Raw genomic sequence first — 21,774 nt, forward strand, 5'->3', positions numbered from 1 at the left:
TCCTATGTCTTTTTGTCAATTAAGCAAATTACGATTACATTTTAAAGCAGCTGGTGATATAATTTTAGAAACAAATAAGACTCAGTCAGAAAAAAATGCTTCTAATAAAACAAATCTCTACTATCATAATTATACTGTTGAGTAAATGCTGAGCCATACTGCACCTAATTTAGATGTACTTTGTGTAAAATAAAAAAAAAACAGCTGTCTTTATTATTAACTGCTGTAATCAACCTAAATGGTCGCAACATGTGGAAGACATAAATACTAAGGATGTGGAGAATAAAAGAGATGAAAGCAGCTGTAACAAGAGTAATCCTCCTCCCTGAACAGTGCAAAGACTGATCGGATGGCTGAGGGAAGAGCAACTCCGAAGGGGAGGGAAGATGGTGAAAGGGTGGAGATAACCATCAGTAATTTCAGCATGCTGGTGGATTTCCATTTGTTCCATGGCTTGACCAATGGTGCGTTGGGTTGTCTGCTGTGTGATACTACAACACATAGGAGCGGCAGAAGGAGGGGGAATGGAAGCACTCACGCAACATCCCACAGTGGGAAAATGATGAGATGCTGCCATTTTGACTACATTTGGACAACCGGGTCAGCAAACAAAACCATGAGTACATGAGGGCAATTAAAGTCTGATGTTATGACAAGGGATTGAGGAGGCCTATAGCCTTAACAACAATCCACTATGCAACACCATAAAACCTATTCAAAACACAGCCAACAAGTTTTGCTTTAGAAACCATTGATGAACACCAATTTCATATATTTAACCAGTGTGAAACCTTTGGGAAGGTCACTCAAGCAGGAATCTCACAAGGAATGAAAGCAGAGGACAGCTCACAGCTCCGCCTTTCCTTCCTTGGCGGAAGGAAACCAATAAGAAATTAAACAAGGAAGAAAACAATAAAAAGAAGGAAAGGAAAGTCACCAGGAAAGAAGAAAGACCATGGAGGAGAATGAACACAATGAAGTATGCAAAGAAGCAACAATAGACAGAAATGGATAGATGGTTTGGATGATGGTACAACAAATACAATCTGAAATGCAAATATTTATTTCAATTCACTTTTCAAGACCTGGAAAATATCAAAAGCAGATTTCAGACAGTCTCTTATTCTTCTCCCATTGTTAATTTTTTTCACCAATTGGTTTTAGATTTTGCAGATTAATATGGGTATGAAAAATATTGTGCTAGCAGGTGGAAAATGAGCAGCAGATTTTTTTTGTGTGTGTGTGTGTATTTGGAATTTTAAATTAATTTAAATAGGCCAAATTGTGCAGAACACCACAGAACACAAAAAAATTTAACAGTTATGTTAATATACAGACCTGTTTTTGAAGCATATAAACAACTTCACCTCACTCTCATGATGCTGTCAATTGATTTTATATATTTTCTTAAATCAGAACGTTTGTGTGTAAATAAAGTAAAGAGTATGATGACAATAACACAGTATGACACCGTATTTTGCAATGAGATTAGGGTTTAGCTGTGGTTAGCTTGCACTCGTCCGGTACACGATAACATCAGAACCGTTAGCTCCGATACCTTCTACTGGTTGCAACAAATTCCTTGGTATGTTGGATAGAAAGACTGTTCTTTAAAATTTATGTTTTCACCTTTACGGACATTTTTAACACTAATTTATGCAGTTGCTTTTAAGTACATGTAAAAAGCAAGTGTGGTAAATGAAATACTGTATATTAGATCAAATGTGAAAAATAATACATTTGGATCAGAAAAGGTTAAAAATGTAAAGTAGGTTGTAACGGCTGTCTGCATGTGTTCATTAGAAATCCTTATGTATGTCTGCAGGCCTTCACACATGCTCGTCTTCCCACATATACACAAAGTATGAAAGGCGCACACACAAACACACGCACACATGCAATTCTCTGAACAATGACAGAGAGGTTGGCTTCATCCCTGCAGGCTTTTCATTTACTGCCCAACATAATGCCACATCCCTAATACACACGCACTCATTGGCTATTATTTGGGCTGTCAGAGCTTGTGTTGAAAGCTAATGAAGGGCCACTGTTGCCATTTCTCAGTTGGCGGTCTCCATGGTTACAAGGAATTGGTGGGGGCTGAAGGGCCATGGAAATCTTACAAAAAGAGAATGAAGTTGAATAAATGAGGAGGGAAGGTCGCTGAATGAAAAATTATTTGTGTTCTCCTTTGATCATAAAAACATTCCTTTGAAATCATTAGACAGAGGCTGTTTATAACCTGTGTGAAAAGCTAAGCTGGTGTTTGATGGTGTTTTTCTTTACAGCCATTTGATATTTATTCTGGGAGCCAACATAGTAAATAGTTGGAGTGGGAATCATTAGGCATGTAGCAAATATTCAGTTAAACACAGAAGGAAACAATGTGACTGTATAATGATTAATATCATAACATTGTCAGTAATATATCACCTAACTAAAAATTGCTCTCCAAATTTCAAATGTTCTGTTTCTAAAATACTTTGCAATATTTGGAAAGAATCATCATTTCTGTCTTGAAGGAATTATGATTTAAAAAGCAACTAAAACCCAAATCAATTACTTCTTGCAAATAAACTTCCTAAACTTGTTCTTGAGGATGTTATGCCAATGTTTTGTTTTTTTAACCAATTTTGACACTTTGTGTAGATTTGTTAGATTCTACAATATCTGGCCTAAGACAGTCTCAGTGCTGGCATGCTTGGGTTGAATTGTGGCTACTGCAATCAAATTGTCATTTTCGTTACAACAGTACAGCTTGGTTGATGTCTACATCACACAGCCCTGCATTTGGGTATAAAATCATCTCACTTAAATACCTGACCCTTTGGTCAATGGTTGGAATAGCAAGTGTGGCAAGCATCCATCAATATCCATCAATAGCAGTTCTCATCTTTGCACATGTGGGATTCATTTGCAATGTGGTTATAAAGTGAAATGGTTCTCTCTGCTCTGACTGCTGGTAGTTTGCATAAGGACTGACTGCAGTGCTTAGGAAGCAGAAGAGCAGTTCATGGCATCATGGTCAATGGCTATACTATGAAGAACACAATCCTAAGCCTTCTCAAGAGCCATAAACCATCTGTGATCACAGCCTCAGCTATTCTGCAAGGGAAACAATCTGGTCCACTGTAAACCCTTGTGTAGAATTCCAAAGGGTCCCTTGAATCTGATTCCTTTATAGATGGAGCACTCTCTGTGCCCATTTCTTATTTCTTAAAGATTAAGGTTACCATCCATCCCAGTCTACCTATCCATAGGTGTTTCCCCTTTCTGAGCTCCAGAGATGAGATTGGACCTCAGAGGAAAGGATGTCTTACCTACTAGAGTCATTTACACATATCACCTGCACTGAGAATCTGACACTTTTGGCAATAGCCTGCAGTTGGCTGTCTGTTGAATAAAGTAGGTAAATTAATGAGAGATTATTTATGCTTATTTTACACTACTTGTTTTGCTTTTACTTTGAATAAACGTATTGTAATAAAAACCTAAACTATAGTAACAATGATTTAATAAAAGGAAACATTCAAAGAGGTTGAATGCTTTTAATAGGCATTGCAAATATTTGTTGAATTGAAAGAACATAAAACAGAGATCAATTACGCCATGATTGTTTTGTTTTCAAAGTCTTTATCGTTCCCCCATTTTTTATATTAGATATGAATTTGTAACTCAACTCTCTGCCCTTTTTTCTGTGATGTTTTCCTTTTCTTTCCTGTTCTCCTCCACATTGAAGCCATTTAAACCAGCACTCCTCTTCAAGCTCCTCTGCCAGTCACCATTTCTCTCTGATTTGTAATCATGCTCCTCTGATGGACAGTTTGTCCTTTAACTCAAAAACATAATTGCATTTTGAGGGGGGACAGATGACACGGGGGACGCATTAATCACGGCACTAAAGTGATTTCTGAAGGACAGCTGTAGGGTGGTGCTTCCACACAGTGTGTCCAGACCAGAGTGGACGTCTGCTGCGATGAGATGTGGCAGGCCTAATGCTGCATGCACGTCGCGGCCTAATGAGGAGACGGTGCAGAGGAGAAGATGAGATGCCTGTCAGAGTCTGTCGAGGTAAAGCTGGTGATGGATGAATATGACTTTTTAACAAAGCAATATGTTATAATTAGGATTATTGAAATTTAACTGAATTACTGCAGGTAAGTGATTACAAATGAGAAAATGACACAGTAGATCAAACATGTTGAAAATTTCTCAAATTTCATTACTTCACACTACTCCGCGGTCGATTGCCTCACTTTAAATGGCTCTTTGCTTTTGTTTCAATTGGACGCATGTTGATTTTCTATAAAACTTGTATTCTACTTTTTGTTTTTCATGCTGGCCTGATTTTATTAAGTAGTAATATTTGGTCTTTTTGTGGGGAATTTTATTCATAATCATTTCAGAATATGATACCGCAGTGACTGTAGGTCAGATTGTACCACTCTGTATCACCATTAGGCAGACTTTGGAAAAGTGCTCACTCTATGCAAGTACCACAGGACTTGATACCTGGGCTTCTATTTTTTTTTTCTTTTCATCTGTTGCCCCCATTCTTTGAGAATGCTTTCCTTTGTTATCCAGATGACAATAAGGTTTATGTACCCCTTAAATGGAAGGATGAATTTGCTGTACAAGCAATAAATTGAGCAGGAGTCAAACTCCAGTTCTTGAGTGACAATGTCCCATAACGTTTTGATGCATTCCTAGCCCCAACGTATCAGGCTAAAATAACTGAGTTACTTACTTTACAGACATTTTCCTTACACAGGACAAAATTATTTGATTCAGTACTTTTGAGGTGCATTTCAACATCATAGGGCACCGGGTTTAAAGGACTAATATTTGATCTTGTGGAACTGAAAGTTGGAATTGTTAATATTAATAAACATGAGACAAATACTGTTATTTTTTATCAATGGTGGGTTGCACCATGAAAACAGCATTCTGGAAAAATCCAAAAAGTCTGGTGAGGTGAAGACTGAAGCAAAATTTGAGATAATAAGAAACAGCTTAATCAGAAGACTAAGCCCTTTCAGTTTGTGGCCTTCATCAGGGTCATCACAAAACACATTTTGGGTTTATATTAAGAAAGCATAATTGAGAACATTTTAAAATAAACTAATCAGACATTCACACACTCAAAGGCTGATTAACTGTGATTCAGAATGGGAAACTGGTCTAAATCAAATATTTGAATTTACTTTAAAACAGTAATCTTATTAGTAAACCAAATTACTGTTAGTAATTGGTCAGTCATTCTTATATCTTCAGCTTGTTCCAGAATACCCTTACTCCCATTTTATCATTACTACACTTACTGTAAACTTTACAAATTTTGCAGGATACTCTGAAATCCATTCAAGTGCCTGACCTGCGAGGTTTGAATTGAATAAAGGAAAAATCTTATGGATATCAACAGTTTTTTGGAGGAATGGAAGTCTATTGTCATCTTCCACTCAGTTTAGAAGTACACGGTGTATGAGAAGTCAGTGCCCTTTAACAAAAGTTGGACTGAGTACCAACAACCAAGGCTCAAGTATGTTTTCTTTTTTTTTTTTTTTTAAATGATGACAAATTTGTCCTTAGGATTACCGAGGGAGAAAATGCTGACTTTAAAATAGAAAGGCATTGGAGGGTGAGAACATTCACCAGGTGACATGCAGAGATGTAAAAAGGTGGAAATTGCAATTTAAACTGAGCTACAGGACATCTGGAATTATAGACTAAAGTCTACTTAACTTTAACTTGAAGGATAAAAGTCAAGTTTTATTAAGTGAAGACAACAAGAGACTTGCAGCTTCAACTGTAAGATTTGGCTCTCATAAACTTGATGCGAACTCACTTTAAAAATCATAAGCACAAGCTAAAAATCTACTTTACATAGTATATTTTCTTTTAAATTGGTCCACTTTACCAGGCCTTGTGTCAGCATTCAGCTGACAAGAGACTGAAGATTTGACAAAAACATTAAGTGATTTTGGTCAGCAGGAGAGCGATAATGTTCCTCGACACACACAGACAGCTTTGAGAGGCCTTCCTCAGGCTAAGTAGCTTTAACCTCCTTTCTCTCATGGGGCCCAGACAAAAGCCCCCAAGGAGGGCTAATAATCACACAATGATCGACCCCTCCTCTCCCTAGTGAGGCTCCAGATTCAGTCCGTCTGTCAATGGCACACAATCACAGAAACTCTAAAAAACATCCCCTACCATTTTCACTCGATCCACTCAATCTTAGATTTGACACCGCTTTTTTTTTTTTTTTTTACATTTTATTTGATTGTCTTAGCCTACAATCATGTTTAAACAACCTGATGTGAAGGGTAATTATCTCATGAGAGCCAACAATCATATCACGCTTGCAGTCACAACACAAACAGAACTTTTCTAATCCTGAAGTTAAACTAGGTTCAAAACTCATAAGTTTGCAGATTGACCTACAGATTTCAGCAAAATATTAATCTCTTACCATGATACCATTACCAATAAAATCAAACGCTTTTCATACTGTAGGAGGGCGAAGTGTAAGGGTTTACTTGAATTCTCTGCAGTCTGCTTATAATATATAATTGTATAAATTTAATTCAGAAGTTACCTTATCAGAAAGAAAAGCATGAAATACAGTTTAACTTAACTTGATAGGGTTTGCCAGAAAAGTATGGAAAATAAAAACACAAAACTGGCTAATATCAACAGTATTTAGGATCCAAAAAGTGATTTAGCATTTGACTCCTGCCGATTTGCTCAGGGTTTAAATTAGTTTTTGAGTTTTCGTTTTTTCTAAATCTGTCTTGATTTTGCTCCTTAATTTAATGGGTTACTGTTGTTCTACTGGTTTCTAAGTCCACATATAAGCCTCAAGTCAGTGGTGTCCAAAGTTTTGCACTAATCTGGAAAAAAAATATTCTTTTTTTTCTATTTCATTTGTAGATCTAAAACATATACAGGATACTTTATGCCTCCACCATTACAAAGGCATACATATGTAAATATTAGGGCAATTATTTTTAAATGTGATAGTCCATATGCTTTTTTATTTTTTATCTTTCCCAGCCACATGAAAAATGGTCGCTCTTTGTCTGTCTATCAGTGAACTTGTCAGCCAGACATTTTTCAAAAAGTGTTTACCATCCAAGTGCCTATGCTGGTGGACCAATTTCAAATTTTAGCATAGTCTTTGGGAGTCACGCTAAACAAGAAGGAATAAAAGGGTAAACCTCTTTTATTCTGTTTTTTCATTGGTTTATTTTTCTGACTGCCTTCACCATAATGACCTGTAGTGTGACTAAAAAAGGCACTGATATCTTCCTCTGGTTTTTGCAGTGATTAAACTTGATTGTGTTAATTAAAGCTGGTCTTCCTGAGCTAGAGTTATAATTTTTTTCATTCTTAAAATGTATTTTAAACTATCATATCGGATTTTAAATTAATGAACAGTTATGTGCAAATGGTATAATTATGTGTAAAATCATGGATTTTGAAGCTAATCTCAGTGATCCACTTCATCATTAAAATACTAATCCCACAAAAAAGTGGTGATTTTCTGACAGATTTTCTTTAAAGGATACTGTTTCAGCAGCAACAACATACATTCCCAAATATGTAGAGTAGCTCTTATTTTAAACAAAATACTCAGAAATATAGTGCAGTTAATAAAATCAGCCATAGATCTGTACATTATAGGGTGTTTATCACATTTGTGGTGCACTTGAGTGTGTGAGAGGAGACTGTGTGGGTGAAGCTCATACTACACATGTGGTGGAGCGTGTAAAAAACAATAGATGATGGATGAAACCCATTGTGTGCATTGTCCTTTACTCTGTGTGTGTGTTTGGATTGGGTCTGAATAGCCGGGGGTTGGGACGGTATTAAAGTGGGAGTTACTGGTGTGGAACAGACCACATGCTCCGTCTTGATTGGCTCATTTTCACCCAACAGTGTCATTTTTCCTTCCTATCCCTTATTTTCCTCTTGGAACAATCACACACTCCTTTCCTCTAATGTTCAGTGAGGACGTGGTTCAAATAGAGTTTTAAAGTTAGACAATATTCAGAAAACCTCCTGTAAGCCAAAACAGCTATTCATCTTAACTATATTTTTTTTCTCCAACATCTTCAAATTCCCAGTGAGATCCACACTGCCACCCACTGGCTTCATTTTGACCACCTATATGGTCTGTCTGGTTTGCAGTTGGCTCATCTCCACCTTTGTTTTAAATACCTGCCACAACAGCGCATGTGTCTGTTCAATGTTACTCCATTTTTAGCTCCTTAACTCATAGATGAAAAACAACAGACCGATAATGAACAATTGTGCTAAAATGAGAACGAGGGGATAAAAGAATGCAATGTGAAGGGGCCTGGGGAGTTGGAGGTGGGGAGAGTAGCTGGGGGAGGAGGGTGGAAGAGCTGGGGGAGGTGAGGAGACGCTGCAGGATCTGGAGGCAGAGAGATAACAGCTCCCCCTCTCTCCGAGTCGTCATGTGAGCGTCGTGTTGCAGCGAGCATCTGGCTGATAAAGATAGCAGGGACCACTGCAGTAATCTGCTCGGCACACAGCAAATGCAAACACACACACACACACCCCCCAAAAACTGTGAAAGACACACTTTATCAATTTACAGATTTATTCAGGTGAGGTGGTCATCTGAACCTATAAACTCAGTAAACCAACAACCAGATGGTATTAAAGAAAATAAGCTCTGTGTACAGAGACATAAAGCAAACCTTCGGTCTTTACAGGGAAACTGATGCCCACTTATGTTAACTAGACATGTCTGAATTAATCAAACATCTTATTTTGACCAGAATAAAACTATTGTTTCAAAGAGGGTTATATGACCATCCTCTACCTATCTGAGATTTATCATTCTTTTGAGGGAAAGGTGAAAGACGTTTCAAACAAGCTGCCAATCTTTCTGAAGCTGAGGTCCTAACACGTCTACCTCAAAGTCCATAAATGAGAAAAAAGGAACTCAATTAGCTCCACTGAATGTTAAGCTTTGTGCTAGGACAATCAGAAAATAATTTTTCAGAAGGGTTAAATGAGAATGATTTGAATCTCATGAACCACAAGACTTCTTGAACAATAATGACTGATAAGATCAGATTAGAATTGCATAGATATAATGCTAAGCTCACAGCATATCAGCACAAACACGTCAAACACGTCTTGCCAATTACCCTGCACGATGGTGGAAGACTTATGGCTTGCTTTGCAGCCACAGCACCTGGACACTTTGTATGCAATATTTTTGACTCAGTGACTGCAAAGCATTCTAAAGTCAAATGTGAGACAATTTGTCAGGCATCTGAAGCTTTGCCCAGACTGGGGTAAAAACATATTGATCTCACAAAACACCAGCAAATCCACAACAGATATGCTAAAAAAAAGAAAATAGGGACCCAGTCATAGTGCAGATCTTAACCTAATAGATTGGGACCTTAAGACAGCTGAACAGAAAGAAATGTATCCATCACATCAATGAGCTGATGTAATGTTGGGGAGGGGTGGAAAGAGAGTGAACCAAAATCCTGATACAGAGAACTGAGACTAATCAGAGTGATCGGTGGTAAAGGTGGGTCCACTTGGAACAGGATCATGAGATGGATGTTTGACATTGTTCTGTATTACATCCCAATCTGAAAAAAACAACAACTATGATTTAAATGTGGGGATCATTCTTTACCACATCTGAGTAAAGGCAATGATAAGATTCAGTTTCCCATTGTTGCATTTACCAATGACACCACAAGGAAAGATAACATCTGAATAGAGTTTAATTTGGTTCCCAATAGGGAAAAGGAGAGGTAATTAAATCTGACTGGGATCAATTGAATTCTTTAAAATTCACTCCACTGCAAACAGGAAAATGCATGGGCAGGAGGGGCTGTGGGTGTTGCTGAAGGATGACGAGGTGAGCACTGAGACAATAATTACCAATCTTCCACCACAATTGAACTAATTTACCACATTTTTCTGTATGCATCACTCAACCTTTGCATCCCAAGCTAGCCTGCACCATGTCACTGTTTGTGCATGTAAACTCGCTTGCCTGAACCACAAGTTTATAGAAAGGGAAGTAGGGGCTGCAGGACAGTGACATGCAGATAATGTCTGCAAAGTGTCAACGCCCGTCATCGCTCTCTGACCGCCAGCTACAGACGACGCCTCAGATGCATGGCACAGAGGTCTCAGTGAGGACAGAATAATGAGGGGACGATAAAGTGGGGGTATGCTGTGATGACAGCTTACACTAATATGACCAGAAAATGGTCACTCTTGAAAAGAAAAAACGAGGTAGAGGAGTTTGTCTGAATTGTTCCAATTTCAGATAAACAGCCTTGGAAAAAGAGTACGGTACTAGTAATATTATCAACTCAGATAACTACACAGTAGAAGAACTGGGGATCAAGCTTATTAATTCTGGTATAAATAGGTTCAAACTCTTAACCAGTTTTGTTGGAAAATATGATTTTCTTTTAATTTATGACATACAGATCTAAAATTCAGATTACATTTTCTGTATACTATTTTAGTTTTGATTTGACTTGAACTGGTTTTCTCATTAAAATATATCTAATTGCTGATCAGTTCAAATAAACCACTATTGTCTAGACCCACTTATTTATGCATGGCCCCCCGGACAGGTGCCTATCTCCCACAGTCACTGCGTACAGATTAGCCACTATGAATACAGAATTGATGTGCATGTAACTGAATGTTATAATTTTAAGATTCAGATTTATTCAAACTCTACATCATTCCCATGTATTCTACATCATGCTACTCATGATACATTATTCCTTAGACTATAGACAAAAATAATATTGCTGATATGTCTTACAAAAATGTAAACTCCAGTGTATTTTCTGGGGGTATCAGTGAATGTAAATCTGTAGAGTTTGCATTGATGCCTTTTCCCACAACCTGCGGAGAACCACCAGTGGAGGTTTAGTTTGTTTTTTGCACAGTAAAACCTGCAGATATGAGTCAGTAAGAGGACGCCTTCAGCTTGATGTGGTGCCAGCAGGGAGATGCATGTGTGAAGCTTTGGAAAATGTCCCAGGCTTGGCTGGTTCCAGTTCTCATGTTCACGCTGTATTACCTCACCAAGCGTGACCTACTCCCACGGTAGAGCCGAGGCCAAAATGACACAGATTTCCACCATCCACACACACAGCAAAGAGCAAGGAGATGGCACACAAGGAGGGCAGAGGGCACCCATGTGTGTATCAGTGTGAAAAACATGAGAAGCACATTTCTCAATGCAGACCTGGGGTATTGGACAGCATAGGTTCCTGAGGTAAACACTATAGAGCAGAAACTGAGTGAAGAGTAAAGTATTTATCTTTAAAAAAAGATTAAGGTAATAGTAATCAGGCATAATTTAGTAAGATATTAAGATAGATGGAATAAAGTAATTGACCTCATTTTTGATCAACATTACAGTAGTCAGTTAAAATGAAAGAGGCAAATATTTCACCATAAGTCCCTATATGTATATACTTTATTACCAATATTTTTTATGATGGTTTTTCCTACTCTACATCATTCCCATGTATTCTACAAAAAAACAATCAAAAAGCTCTGGAAGTGATAATTCAAATCATAAACAAGTCAGGTTTTATTTTGCAGACTTTTTTCTGTGAAAATATCGATGTCAAAAAGTACACAGTTGTCATTATATTTTTGGGTTATGAACTTGAAACATCTGTTACTCAGGTCCTAATCATCTGTTCTTCAACTGGAAAAGGTAGGTCTGCATTAGGGTGAGTTTCAAGAAGTGAGTGCAAGTATATTGTGTTGTTTCTAAGAGATTTAACAAGAGATGAGTAGATCAATTAGAGATTTGTCTTCACTGTTGCAATAAAAAAGTGAAGCACTCCATTTACTGGTTCATCTTTATTCTAAACTATATATAACGTCTTGAGATCAGGATCAAGCCTGAGAGAATAAGATCCTAAACACAAGTGATTGAAATTAGCTTCCTCTGAAGGATAACTGAACTATCCCTAGGAAACAAGGTGGGTAGCTTCATGGTCCAAGGTGAACTAAGGGTAGAGTAGTTTCTTCACTAAATCAAAAAGAGTCTGTTGATATTGTTCATTTTATTAGAATGTAGTGGACCTCTGCCTTTTTATGGCTGAGCATAATAATATTTCACGCTCAAAAAATTCACGTATTTGCAAATTTTTCTGTCACATAGCTGAAGTTATTTGTGCATAACCTTGGAAGCTGAAATAACTAGCCGCTATGCTACTTGGCAGGCTATTGGCTGTCATTTGCAAAGCAAACAACTCATGAGTTGCATTTATTTTCTGTGATGCTGATTGTCTGAACTCACCTGAACAGAAATAAAAAAGACTGTCAATGTTAGTTTCTGCAGTAGTGCTAAGATGATTTTCACTGGGGATAATAATTAAACTACATTAGATGGTTGAACTATGAAAATAACCAGTTGTAAGCGTGTCGTAAGGGATACAAGGAGGGTTTACCAAAAATAGTGAATGGTAAAGTGTAAAATGAATGTGTTGGTATGGTAAAGATATTCTGTGACAAAAGATTAAAAGACCAAGACTTTTTTTGGTTATTTTTGTTATATTTGGACTTTTGACAGCCATCTTGGGTTTGAATAAATCACTCAAAATGCTGTCTATTTTAGAGGGGAATTTGCATAACTTTGCAACAAACTGTGATCTCAAGCGACTTTGTGTTAGCCTCTGGAAATATAATCCTTCACAGCTTTTGTGGCATCAAAGCCAGCTGATGAGCATTCAGCATGAAACATAATGGACTTCTCTTATCTGGATATACATGTTTAAAGCTTAGTGGGCCCAGCACACAGCCCTCAGGTATATCTTATTTTCTAATAACTGCACAAATGTTTTGCAGTCGACTCTCTCTGTGGGACTTTGCATTAATTTTAAAGGCTGGGGGGAATGTTTAGTAGACTGAATTATGCTGATGGGAATTACATAAAATGGATCTGAGAGGGAGATCAATCAATGATAGGCATTTACCTCTTCAGCGTGGATGTGGTGTTTGTATCCGCTTAGCTTTCCTCAGCATCTGATAGCACCGACGCTTTAATTTGCTGAGCCGGAGCGTTCAGGTCACCTTCAGCGCTGAAACACTGGAGTTTTTCTTCATCTGAGATAATTCCTCTCTGGGGTCGAATGCTTCTGATAGCAGCCAGTCAGAGCTACATGGCAACAATAGATCATTTCTCTCCTCAAATGTCCACAATTTCTCTGTCACAACTTTAGGATTGGAAGCAGTTATGGTCGGCTAAAGGCAATCGAACGATCACCGCAGCTCATTGGGAGCTCAGCCATGTGGAACAAAGCAAAAGCTGAAGAAGATAAGGCAGGCCCATTCTGACTGTCAAACACAGAGCAAAGAAGAAAATATATGCAAAGCTAACTTTGGTGCCATGCCATCGACTCAACTGCACTGCATAGGAGCCACAAAGCAATCGGAAAAAAAATTTCCCTTTTCACACCAGGCTCATTTAGTGATTTCTTTTCAAGGAAATGTAGCAGCAGCGATAATCACAGAAAGTTCAAATTAGCGTTCTACAAATGACTGTTACATCATTCTTCACCGCTTTTTCATCAAGCCACCCAAAAGATTAAAAAAGCAACCTTAAAATCCTCAAAAAGATCTGTTCAAATTCACTTCAGCTTCAGCTTCAGATTCATTACAGGTCTTTTATGTAACTACATAAAAATGTAAGAACCATTTGGCTGAACCCAAAAGTCTCTTCACAATCTGAAAGACTTAATCCATTAGAAAAACATGAATATATAAATAAAATAAGCAATCAGAGGACAAAGGCAGCACACTTTATGGCCAAATAAAAGTGCAGCTGTGATAGATGCTGCAGGTTGTTAGCATACATTGCTAAAAGGTGGTTTGAATGACTTTGGTTTAAAGAAAAAAGTTTGAGACCTGTGAAGCTGTCTCCTGTAAAGCTCGTCTAACATCCCGTCTATTTATTTAGGCCTCATTCAGATTCAGGTTGGCATCATTAACAGTGATGATATCTGGGAAATAACCAGGATTTGTATGTATCCCTGTCAAAGCAGGAGTGCTCTGGAGCATGCAGGTGTGTGTTAATATAATGCCAATAAGGAAATACTATTCCTTAGAGAAGGAATAGTTACCAAAACTCAATCTGGTAAATGTTAGGATATAAATCTATATTTCATGTCCTTTAATCTCTAAAGATTCTCAAATAGAAAACATCTTCGCTGCAAATTTTGTCAAGAAAGATCACAGAGTATAGTTCTTTCAGAGAAATATCAAAATACCTAAAACTTATCAGAATAAACTGGTCTCAGCTAGCATGTTAAATGTTCATCTTCATGGCAATACTAAATACATGTCTGGCTTGGAATGGTTGAAGGACAAAGCTTCCTCTATATAAAAGGCACAATTTAGGATTGCAAAGTTGTATCAATGTAAAGCAAAAGACACAAGCTTCATTTGCTGGTCCATCCTTGACCAGTTAGATCAGGATTCATTGTTAGTTCAGTCCTTATGTTCTTTAAAATTAAAACCACATTCCAGTCTTTGCCTTTACACAGATACACAGCTAAAAATGCCTCTTTGATTTACAAGGCAACTTGTAAAGTGAGAAAAAGGAAATCAGGAGAAACATTGCTCAAATGGTAATTCTTTTGAAACCGAAACAGATCAGCCCCCTAAAACTGAACATGCCTAATTTGGTTGTAAAACAAGGGTGCAAATTAATTTTGGGGTGGATTAACTAACATGAACCATGAAAAAAATATTACAAAAAATAAAAAAATATATAATTTTGCCCCACCACTCTTAAATAGAGGGAGAAGTTAATAAATTTTCTCAATTGCTCAGGTTCCAGGGATTCTTTAGTTAAAATATCACACTCACACAAACATTGTTGGTGTACAGTGATGCACTTCATCACAATGTTCCTATAAAAATGATTTATTGTCATGATGCAAAATACTAAATAAAGTTGTATATTACCTAAAATATATTACAAAAAATGAAGGACACTTTTTCTCAAAGTGGACCTAAGAAGGTAAATCAGAGTAAAAAGCAGGAACAAAACGCGGCCAAAGAAAAACAGTAAAACAAGTCAAGTGAATACAAGAGATATATCAAAGACGAAAATAAAAATGAAAAGCAGAATGTTGACTTGGAAAAGATGAATGATGTGGTCTAAATGAAATGTCATTCCCAGTAATGGGAAAAAAGAACCCATGCCAGAAAGCAGGTCACTAAAATAGCAAAAGATGTATTTAAGCAGTGTTGCCTGAAGCACAGTCGCTTGACAGAACTGTTAGCATTAACTTTCAGGAATCAAAATAAATGGAAGCAGGGCAGAAGGGGCGGAAAGGGAGAACAAGAATAATGCTTTGGGTTTGTGTGTAGCCTGGCCGGGATCGGCACAGTAAAATAGATGCATTCATGCAATCAGGAAAGCAGACACCTTTCCAAACACTCGAGTGTATTTTTCTTTTGTTTCGTATTTGTGACTTCATTAAATTATATAGCAGCCATAAGCAGTTTGTGAGATCTCAGTTTTATTATTTAGTACAACAAAACTCTGAGCAGTTTGTCGACTTCAGTCGTCACACCAGTAAATTCAGCTCCACAGATCAGACGGAGCCTTTGAAACACACACAATGTACACACAGCCGCTGGCACAAATCAATAGGAGGAGGATGAAATGCACTTCCATTTAATTAAGATAACCAGCACGCTCCCTCATGATCTCTCCTCCTTTTCCTCCTCCTCCATCTTTCTCTCCCTCCTATGCTGCTGCCCATGTCAATCCCCTCAGGGGGGGTGAGCTATGTTGTCGCTCGGAATCTGGATTTAATCGTTTTTCAGATCACCGCCATGTTTTTTTTCCCTTAAGATTGCTACCAACGCCCCACCCCCTGCCTGAAATGTTGTCTAGGGAGCGCTCTGCTGCTGAAATATGTTTGCTCCAGGGCAATTTGACTATTGGGGTTGACATCTTTGACCAAATAGGTTACAATCACAACCTTGTGGGCCAGCAGAGCAATGCTGCAGAGCACTGGAGTGTTTGTAATAACCAGCAACTGGAAAAGGCTAAGACACAAAGAAGAGAAAAGAAAGAGTCAAGGACTTAATGCTCTACTGTAGTGTTATGACCAGAAGGGAGTTCCACTAAACCAAGATTTTAAATCCTGTTGTTTCTGTAACATTTTACCATAAACACTATCTATAGTGATATTCAATGAGGATTATTTATGAATAACAAATATGCCTCCAGACACCACCTTACTGCTGTTCTTATTTGGGATGTACCACAAAGGACATAGACAACAACTTTACAAAAATAGACATGTGCATGACCAGTCGAAACAGAACACGCCCTCACCAGACTGGATCTGTGTTTTTATTTCAGTGGAAGAAACTATTTGTGTGACACCAACAGTGAGCATATGTGTTCACCGCCATGGGACCATGGTGGCTTTGCTTCAAGCAAAGGAGTACAACAGGCTATATACATTTGAAATTTAGACAATCAATTTCTTGCCTATCAATAAAAACAGCATTGACATTATTCTGGGGCAATGAATCAGTCTTTAACTGATCCATTGTGAATAAAAATGGGCCTGTGGAGACCTCACATTTTATTCCGTCACTCACCCAGATCCACCTGGGCAATTCTGCAATCATATGCAGCTCAAACTGGGTGTAATCACCACATACCAAACAGGACTCAAATACAAATGTTCAGAGTGTAGCAGGTTGTGACTTTCAAACAGCTGGAGGATTGCTGCATCGATTGGCTGCTGCATGAAGTCCGTCTGCTGGCATTTCAACACTTTACAACAGAATGTGCTTATGCTGTTGTTAATCTCAGGGGGACTCAGGAGCATTTGTAACATGGGGAGACACATTGGTTAGGGCAGTAGCGCCTAAAGCGCTTCTCACAAGGCTATCTCTATTTCTCAAAATCATCTATTTTGAGAATTAGCAAATTCCACATCCGTTTGACTTCTTTCCAGCACAGATGCTTACGCGCGGCTGCAGTTTAATCATTTATAATGCAGTTACTTCAACTGAGTCAATTGAAGAAACCCAATTGAAGTAACTTTCAATTAAATATTGTGAGCTCAATGGTTAATTTAGACTGAATTAGTGTTGTACAAATAAAGAGGTTGCATGTGATCACAAACGGACTTTCAAGAATCCACAACTTTCCAATTGCAAGGCGACCACTGTACCACTGAGCCACAGTTGCCAGATTAATCAAAAGGACTCCACCCATATATCCAAGCTTGGTCTACGTCCAATCATTCAGAGTGGAATCTGTCCGAGGTGAAGTCTAAAAGGATAATTTGATATTATGTACCAATACTAGTGTGTTGTCAGTCCTGCCATGTTGACATCTGAGTGTGTTTGAGACAATTCCCAGCGCTCATTATCTTCCGATTGTCAGCCTCCTCAAGGTTACCATGAACACACACCCCTATAGTGCATCAAGCCTGATTAGCATACTACTTGATGATCTTTTGCTGCACACTCCTACCTGCTCACTTTGCACACATGTAGACACAACACCCACACATGCTACAAATAGGAGGGCAAATGTTGATACTAGTTGATACATTAATTAGATGACTTTTATTACACAGAATTGAGCAGATTTTATTTCATTGAAAGATCAGCCTAATTTTTCAGATGTTTCAATGGGTTAGCAGGTTTAGGAGTTAGAATATAAGAGAATGATTCAAAGAAAGAATTGGGAGTGGTGGGGCCTGAGAACTACATGTGAAGCTGGATTCTTCTACATGTTATTTAAACTTTGGTGCATACAGCCCCACTCTGAACGTACACTGCCACCATATTCCACTTAAAACCCCAATAAACAACCATTGATATAATTAAAACATCAACAAAGACCCTACAAAACCATCAACATAAAGATTATTTTTATAAAATTGTGTGAGAACACTCTCTCAAGTAACTAAAACAATGATGTATGCATTGCAAGACATACATTCCCATTGTGATGTACAATCGGTGGTGTAGGCACACATTAGGTAAATATAATTTTCCTCCTAAAAATATTTTGCATATAATGTATAAAATTCTAACCTAGGATCTTAATGTTTCTCCAATGATCAATGGTATTTAAAATTTCTACTTATTGCTGATCAGGTCAAAACACAATTTTGATATGCTTTACTTAATTTTTGTGTCACAGGCAATTGAGCAGCTTTAAGACTTAATATGTCGGTTTTCAAGGTAGTACTTGTTGTAGTACTATTGAGTGTTTTTTTCTTCTATTTGTTGTCATAGCGTAGTGTTCTTCATTTTGTCTGACTCTGTTGTTTTTGTTCTCACTACTGTTTCTTGGCAAACTGGCTGTGCCAGCAAACACTCTGCACAGTGTGGTGCCACAGAGCAGCTCGCCAAGATGGGTCAAAGTCATATGACCATGTGTGACTGTCTTTCAGTTTCTAGAGGTCTTCCAAATTTTATTCAAACATTTCCATAAATATGGCTTCATCTGTACAGACATCCACTGTTATGTGGGAACTGTAATCAAAAAGACACCACAGCATGACACCCATCCACTGTACTCTGAGTGCAAACAGGCACCAACAGCAGAATGACAAAGTAAAGGAGTTACAATTTATAGAAAAATTAACTTTATATTTGGAAACTATTCCAACCACTCAGACGTCGGATCTTAAACCATTGTCCAGTTGCAGATTTTAATGTCGCCTCGGTTCTGCCCAGTAAACCTGTCCACCTTCCCCCTCTTCAAAATCGGTGCTGGGGGATCCCAGTCTGGCTCATTTATCAGCACTCAGTCAAGCGCATAGACTCCAACTGTCCAAGTATTCTTGAACCCCAGTAAGCCACCCAGTCATGATCTCCTTAATAAACAGGTTCACTGAATTCTGCTACTGGGAGATAACGGTCTTAATCGCTGTTTTAAACACATGATCCTTTTTACTTTAAGAGTTTGTCATTATTCCATGTTTCTCAGATCCTTCTCCAGGCAAAGAACCAGATTTAGTAAATCCTTATTCACGTATTTTCATGGAGAGTGTCACGGTGCCCCTACTGGATCAATTTCTAAAAACCTATTAAGTTTGTTTGTTAGTATTTGGGTATTTTCACCCATTAAATGACAGAAATGCATTATTAATCTGCAGATTATCACAAACTGCAACAAAAGCAAATCACCTTGAACTTTCTTGGTTGGAAGACAAATCTTAGGTTTTAGAGATTTTAGAGGCGAGTTGAGGTACTGAATTCACAATTTTACTATGATTATGACGCTTTTTCAAACTGTCTTTAGTTTGATGAAAAACATGATGTATACATTTCAAGAAATATTACACAGATCTGCACATCACTGTGTTTCTGTTAGATTCCCATGAGCACTCATGTAGACGGTGTGTTTAAACCAGAGGGAGGCGATAAGACAGCAAGAATCAACTGAGAAGAGACAAAACTGCAACTGTTTAAAGAAACTGCTGCAGGTGAAAGAGAGGCAAAGAAAGGATGAGCTAGTTAAGGCGGGAATGAGAAGGGAAAATAGAGAAGACACAGCAGGGGATGAGAAACACTGCCAGATAAGGGGAAAAGAACATTTCAAAAAACAAAAAAAGAATCAAAGAGAAATCTAAAAGTTAATATAGAGAAGTTAGTTTGAGCTTATAACAGTAAATTATGACCCTTCTGAAGCAGAGGCTGTTTCTTATCTTATTTTTCCTCTGCCACTAGTGCAATGGCATGCAAACAGAGCTAGAATGGAGCCTTTCGTGTGCCGAACAGGCGACAACAGAGATCCTGCGTGTGTGCCATACCTAATAATGGCAACCATCTCGCTGAGGGATTAGACACAGCAACAAGAAAATATAAGAGCGGAGGTGAGGGAGGGGAGTGGAAATCTCTGGGAGCAGAAATCTTCAGAAGCGAGCACCAGGCTTATGTAGGGGGGAAGCCATTTTGGGTGCACAACTAATCACACACCGACAGGAAACAGGTCTAAATGTGTTACAAACACAAGCCACAAGCCTTTATCCTTTCTAAAACAAAGTCTGCATTTTCCATGTTATCCAATACAATGATTTTGATGTAAAAAAGACAAAGGATTGCATCTTTAATATCACTAGATTAGACATGGAAACATGATAAGTCAATCATCTAACCACAATTCTTCAAGCCATTATCCAATTTGAACTCAGTTACATTTTAAAATTCAATTTTTCATCCTCAGACATTCAGATTTTTTGACAAATTGAGCTTTTTTTTTTCTACACATTTTCAAAGAATGTCTGGACATCAATACAGATTTTTTAAAAATTGTTGTACAATTGTATAGCTTGCATTTTCTACAGAGCAAGCTTAATTTTTACCTAATAAACCAAAACAAAGATTTTGTCTTAAAAGTTACGGGAGTCTTTAATATCCTTGACTCAAAGGGTTTAACTCTTAAGTTAAAACCAACTAATCTTTACTGTGAAGCATTGCTGCCAGCTTTTTCCTACTCATACATCTGTGCATTATAAAGATTTTATCTCACCTCCTTCAGAACATAATAGTTGTTATTTAACAATTTCAATGTTTTTAGTGACATTTCCTGAATTCATATAATCACACAAAAGCATCACCGCAGACCACTATGTATTCACTGAAGTGAGATGTGAATAAAAAAAGGTTTATCTGTGGTTTGAGACGTTGGGCAATTCCATTTCTAAGGCTCCAAGCCTTAAAAGCATACTATGATGGGAATCAAAATCCAGCCTAAAACCTCCAATTATTTCCTGGAAAATTACTAATTAACTAACTTCTCTCTTTTATTGCTGCTGTTTACATCTTGTCATAAAAACATAGAAATGCATGTCTAGTCATAGAAATGCCTCAAGTAAGCAGGATATTCTGTCAGATAAGTTTCTGATAAAAAGAAACCGTGAGCATCTCATAAATCCTGCAGAACACAGCTGCTGAGTGGACACTTTGGTTTGCAGAAAGCAAAGCTGGAGAGGGTTTTTCTGAAAACTGATCAGCTGTGCGGCCTTCCTGCACACACTTAAAGCCTTTAAACAAATCATGAAACACACTCAAACACACACAGAACACACAAAGCAAGTCTCTTTTCTCCCCCTTTCATTTGCTGCTGGCTTAATTACTCACTTAATACAAGCACCCTCAGTGAGAAAGCATTATAGAACACAGACAAGTAAACACATTAAAACATCTAACACGCTCCACTCAAACACTCACAGAGCAATCGCCGCTTTTCATACTGGTGGAAAAGGAAAGATTTTGAAAAGGCTGTACCTTTGCTTTTAGCTAGAAGAGCAGCAGCAGCAGCAGGAGGAGGGGGAGGAACAAAGAGTCCACAGCCGAAACAGGCCAGGCAGGGAGGAAGAAGAGGACAGGGTGTAAGTTCATGAGGGTTAATCAGAACAGAGCACCTCTCAAACATTTAAAACATGCAAACACAGCAAGCAATAAAGAATCCTGGAACAAGCTATTACAGCTTGAATGAAAACATTTGAAAAATAAAGTTCTGTTCAACGTGGATAGCACAGAATCAACACATGCAGGTAATCTGTTCTGCAATTAAATGACATTTACCGTACATCTTTTGTAAACTTAAAAAAAAAAAAAAAACTAAAAGACAAAAAAAACAATAAAAAATGTGCATATATTCCTATTTTGCCATTTTGTTTTAACAGCTGGAATTAAAATGTCCATGAACGCTCTATTGGTTAAAAG

General features: G+C 37.8%; 1 protein-coding gene across 10 annotated transcripts in view; it reads right to left on the reverse strand.

The window, feature by feature from the left end:
• The window catches only part of nrxn3a (neurexin 3a), a 123,728-nt gene that overhangs the window by 73,175 nt on the left and 28,779 nt on the right, over positions 1-21,774 (reverse strand). For all 10 annotated transcript variants that reach the window (XM_028000329.1, XM_028000327.1, XM_028000328.1 and 7 more), the window contains exon 5: positions 21,334-21,345. In XM_028000329.1, coding sequence (XP_027856130.1) covers positions 21,334-21,345 — 12 coding nt within the window. The remainder of the gene's footprint in view (positions 1-21,333; positions 21,346-21,774) is intronic.

This window comes from Xiphophorus couchianus, chromosome 19 (genome assembly GCF_001444195.1).
Source record: "Xiphophorus couchianus chromosome 19, X_couchianus-1.0, whole genome shotgun sequence".
Classification (NCBI taxonomy): domain Eukaryota; kingdom Metazoa; phylum Chordata; class Actinopteri; order Cyprinodontiformes; family Poeciliidae; genus Xiphophorus; species Xiphophorus couchianus.